This window comes from Triticum aestivum, chromosome 7D (genome assembly GCF_018294505.1).
Source record: "Triticum aestivum cultivar Chinese Spring chromosome 7D, IWGSC CS RefSeq v2.1, whole genome shotgun sequence".
Taxonomy (NCBI): domain Eukaryota; kingdom Viridiplantae; phylum Streptophyta; class Magnoliopsida; order Poales; family Poaceae; genus Triticum; species Triticum aestivum.
The window spans coordinates 71,331,324-71,336,318 of record NC_057814.1 but is presented as its reverse complement, the minus strand read 5'-3'; the positions used below and the strand labels follow the sequence as shown (position 1 = coordinate 71,336,318).

Below are 4,995 nucleotides of genomic sequence, written 5' to 3'. Positions count from 1 at the left end.
TGGTCATCCGGCCCACAGCGTATCCCTTGAGCCCTTCGAAGCTGCCCTTCAAGAACTCAAATCCACCATGCGCTGGCACCACGGTGGGCGCCAACTGTCGTGGAATAGTCACGGCAGATGTCCTCGTGCAAGGACTTAGTCGTGGAGCCATCGCAACTAGGAAGCTTAAAGGGGTTAAACGGGACAAAGGACACGAGGATTATACTGGTTCGGCCCCTTACGGTGAAGGTAAAAGCCTACTCCAGTTGACGTGGAATTACTTAGGGTTTCGATGACCAGGGAGCTAAACCGCTATGCCTGGCTATCGATCTGATCTTACTTGTCCTGAACCGCCGCTGGGTCGTCCCTTTATATAGAGAGGTTAACGCCCAGCGGCTCTCAGAGTCCCGGCCGTCTTATAAACAGTGTCCGGCTCGGACTCTTAACTATTCTTGCCTTACACTACAAGTCATACCTTAACGGCGGTTTATCACTACGGGCCTTAAGCCGCCTCTAGGCCTTAGGCCCATTACTGAACCGCCATCCTCAAACTTGAGATTGGGCTTCATGTGATGATCGTCATAGCATAACCCGGCCCCTCCTGGACGGGTGACTCCAGTAGTTATATCCCCAACAAGTCTAGTTGGGAAGAACATCAAATCTGTAACCCTGCTGTCACCATTGGATATATCGCTCGAACTTGTTAGGAGAAGAAATGATGATGTATATAATTTGTATGTATTTTTGTGAATTTAGTGACACCAAATAATGTGCATATCGGCATTATATCTCAGTCACAATTTTTTTTGTTCTGTACTGGAGGTGGAGGGAGCATCAGAAGTTGAGAAGAGCAAATTATATGTAAAAAGCGAAAATCCATCTCTACACCCGAGCTCATATGCACCCACGCCGACGAAAAAAATCAAAACAAAAACTAGAAAAATTGAAAAAATTCCAAAAAAAATTGTGCGGTATAAAATTTGATGCGTGAGGTCCGCTCTAATTTTCAAATCATTTGGACATCTAAGGAGCTCTCAGCAAAAATAAATAAATTTGGGGTCTGTAAAAATGTTTACTATTCACGTGCTGTTTTGGCCCGATTTGTCTTTTTGCTGAGAGCTGCTCAGATGTCCAAATAAATTGAAATTTGTAGCGGGCCTCACACATCAAATTGTCTACCGCACCAAAAAATTGATTTTTTTGAATTTATTTTGAATTTTTTACGAATTTTTGTCTAATCGGATGCAGATGAGTCTGGGCACTGAAACGCCCTATTATGTAAAAAGGAAGTAGACAGTCCATTGCAATCTGCTACTACTGTTCTCAAAGAAATGCAGTGAGATGTTGCTCTCAAGAAAGATAACCTATTTCGATGTACATTTTTAATCTGAGTTTACACAATATATCATATATAGAGTACTACAAAGTACTGTGTGTAATAATGTACAACAACAATACAAGTCTGAATATCTGATGCTGAGAAAAAAAAAAGGTACACCTAGTTAAACCAGACGGCGACAGTGCGACCGGCGGGGGAGCTAGCGCCGCCACGCCATGGGGCTCCCGTCCTCCAGCTCCGGCCGCGTCCTCACCATCTTCGCCGCCGGCATCCTGCTCCCCCGCACCGCCATCCGCCCCAGCTCCTCCCCGGCCAACGCCCGCAGGTCCATCTCCTCCCTCCTGCGCCTCCTGCTCCACCGCACCGCCGCGACCACGGTGGCCGCCAGGAAACCCACCGCCACCACCCCGCCGACGCCGGCCACCGCCATCCATGCCCACCAGCGCTCCCGCACCGCCGCAGGCGGCTGCGGCGTCGGCGGCGTCGGCGAAGGCGGTGGCGGTTGCAGCCGCACCGCCACGCCGTAGTGGCCCGTGCCGGTCACCGTGCACGCGGTGTCCGACGCCATGGCGTGCGTGGCCACGGCCTTGGCCTGCCCGCTGGCCACCGCGAAGGTCACGCACCTCGCCGCCGTGGCGTTGAACGGCTGTGTCCCGTTCGCCGCCGCCGACGAGAGGTCACCGAACTCCACGCGGACGGGCGCACCGAGCGCCCGGAGCCCGACGGCCCTGCTGCCGTTGTTCCCGGTCGACACGTCGTACGCGAGCAGCGCGGCCACGGGGGCGGCCAGCGCGTACCCGGGCGGCACGGCGAAGAGCGCGCCGGACGAGTTGCTGCCGACGAACCGCTCGAAGACGACGTCGACGCGGCGGGCGAACGGGGACGGCACGACGCGAGGCGGCACGGTGAACCCCGCGGTGCCGGCGGCGGCGTCGGTGGCGTTGACGCCGTCGGCCCAGAGGGAGCTGCTCCGCACGCGCAGCGCCGAGGCCTGGACCTCGACGAGGCCGCACGCCGACGGGCAGGCCGTGAGGGGCACGCCCACGAGCTTGTCGGTGCGGTGGAGCAGCTCGAACGCGCGGTCGCGGACGACGTCCTCCACGGCGGAGATGTTGACGACGACGGCGGCGCTGCCGCGATCGTGGGCAGCGGAGCAATGATGATGCAGGAAGAGCGCGAGGAGCAGCAGCGACGACAACAAGGACGACGATGGGACCGCCATTGCTGCCTCTCTTTCTGGAGGGCTAGCGCCGTGGCGTGTGGCGGCGGCGGTAGGATGCCGCCATCTCGACGGACGGCTCGAACGGCGGGCCGGATGGACGGAGCGAGCGGAGGAGGTGGCCAGAGCTACGAGAGGTTAATCACCAATGGAGGCAAATGATCTCCTATATTTAGGGGGGATGCTGGCTGTTAATTAGTACCAGCACTCAGATGAAATGCAGCATTATATTATCCCTCTTTTTTTTCAACCCAGTACAGACGCAGATGCTCATACACTCATTTCTATGTATCATGAACAATTTTTACAGGATTTCAAAATTTAGAATTTTTTTTTCAAGTTTAAGAAGAATGTACACGGGCCATGTAAAACTATTGAGAGAAAATTAACTAATGAAGATAAGATGAAAGGAAAATTTTATCAGGTGAACGTTCAGTCTCTAGTCTTGGTGGTGAACGCTTGCGGGAACTAGTGGAAGAAGTGAAGGAGTGAAGGAAGGAGGACGAGGAATGAGGAGAGGGAGGGGAGCTAACGAAACCGTTACCGAGGCAATGACAACCTAGTGCATTCCGGTAATGCCTTGACTTGACGCTGGCGAGACCAAAAAATCGAGGAGGGAAAGAATGATATGGCGAGAAGGATGAGGAAGAAGAAGGTACGCGCCAGTCTCTAATGATGAAGAAGATGAGATAGGGGTGTGGAGGTTTGCTCCATATGATTAGTGCACATATGCAACATTCTAGTCCCATCCAATTTTTTTCTTTTGAGGGATCATCCGAAATAAAATGAGAATGCATGTTGGGTTCGCAGCGAAAGTGAGGACGCGAAAATGCGTTCGAAAGAATTATTGAACTTGCCAAAGAAAAACAACTTTTTTTTGCAGGAAAAAAAAACAACTTTAACAACTTTAAATAAGTCAGTCCAAAACATTTGTTCTGAACAATGATGTCCTCCAAAGGTTCACACGAAAATGCCATGGTCCACAATGAACAAGTGGGAAAAAAATCATTTTTTCCTGAAACGTTGGAATACAATTTTTGTTTTTAGGACGCTGTTTTCAGCAGAACCACCATGCCCTCCACCACCGTGACCTCCGCCACCGTGACCTCCACCACCGTGCCCTCCACCACCGTGCCCTCCATCACCAAGCCCTTCCTCGCCGTTGATCATGGTGATCTCTAAGAAGTTCTCATGGATGGTCTATTGCACTGGGATTTCAATCCTGGCCTTGCAGTGGCTGAACAGGTTCGTCGTCGCTTCAAATCCACGGTTCATTTCTCTCCCTCTGCATATACCAAGGAATTCTTCTTGGTGGTCACTTTCTCCTCTGCCTCGTTCAAGCTCTCTGTTTCATCGGTTAGTCTTGCGCTTCAATGCTGCATTGGTGGAATTGCGGATGGTTTCAATGTGGTTCATCTACATGATCGTGCCTATCGGTTTTCTGTGGCTTCAAATAAAGTTGGTCATTTCATTTATGGGCTTAGAGACCGCATCTGGCCGGATTTCATCTGTCATTTCAATCTTTTTGGCCCTCATCATCATTTCTGGTTGGCAGTTGATCACAATTCCGTTGATGAAGAGTTGCCTATTCCTTTGGCTCTTTCTCGTAGCCCTATCACGGTCAAGACCAATCTAGATTTCCTACGTAATTCTGAGGCACCTATTGGTCAACAATCTTCTGAATTGCTTAAGTTTGGTTTGATTCAAGTTCTTGATCATGATGTTCATCCCGATCAGCCAAATATGGAAAGTGCTAAGGAGAACACATATATGGATGTCTCCGCTGATAAAGGGATTATTTTTGGTCAATTTGCTCCGGTGACATCACAGGATATTTTGCCAATCAAGAAATTTGTGGGTATTAATTGTCCTTCCAAGAGTTGGGATTTGATTCCAGATAACACCCTTTATGATATTCTTGATTTTTGGCAAGCCAAGTATGCGAATGATGATATTATGGCAGCTTTGAATTTAGTGTCAGTGCCTAATCGGAAATATATTATTGCCCGTTTGGGGCTATGCCATATTTGTTCTAGAATGGGCCACATCGCTGCTGATTGCACGTTGCAACTACGTAATTCTGTGAATTTCTCTGGGAAAGTTCCTTCGGGCAGTATGGAAACTGCTGATACGCGCCGACCTAGTTGTGATTTGTGCAATAGTGTCTCTCATATTGCTGTCTGCTGCCCGTCTAAGTTAATTTGTATACGTTGTGGGTTGCTGGGCCACCTGGGCCGCCAATGTGGAGCGGATACCGCCTTATATCTCCGCTGGCAAGTTTCCTGCCAGGCCCACAAGCCGCGAGCGAGTATATCGAGGAGTCCCAAACTTTCCTTGGTCACACAAATTTGGGTACCCAAAAACAGGACTACTGGGGATTCTGTGCTGCAGAAAGGTACTCTCTCGCCGTCTCCTCCGCTTCCGGCTCTTTCTCATCCGTCGAGTCTGCCACCCATAG

At 50.6% G+C, this 4,995-nt stretch overlaps 1 protein-coding gene across 1 annotated transcript; it reads right to left on the bottom strand.

Annotated features, from left to right (window-relative positions):
- Window positions 1-1,228: 1,228 nt before the first annotated feature.
- LOC123169948 (uncharacterized) lies at window positions 1,229-2,708 on the bottom strand. The gene has a single exon (XM_044587799.1). The coding sequence runs from the start codon at window positions 2,538-2,540 to the stop codon at window positions 1,518-1,520; it is 1,023 nt and encodes a 340-aa protein (XP_044443734.1). The 5' UTR covers window positions 2,541-2,708; the 3' UTR covers window positions 1,229-1,517.
- Between the last annotated feature and the right edge of the window lie 2,287 nt (window positions 2,709-4,995).

Bases quoted from the DNA above. Each gene is read 5' to 3' on its own strand.
- LOC123169948 (XM_044587799.1), bottom strand. From the start codon at position 2,540: ATGGCGGTCCCATCGTCGTCCTTGTTGTCGTCGCTGCTGCTCCTCGCG.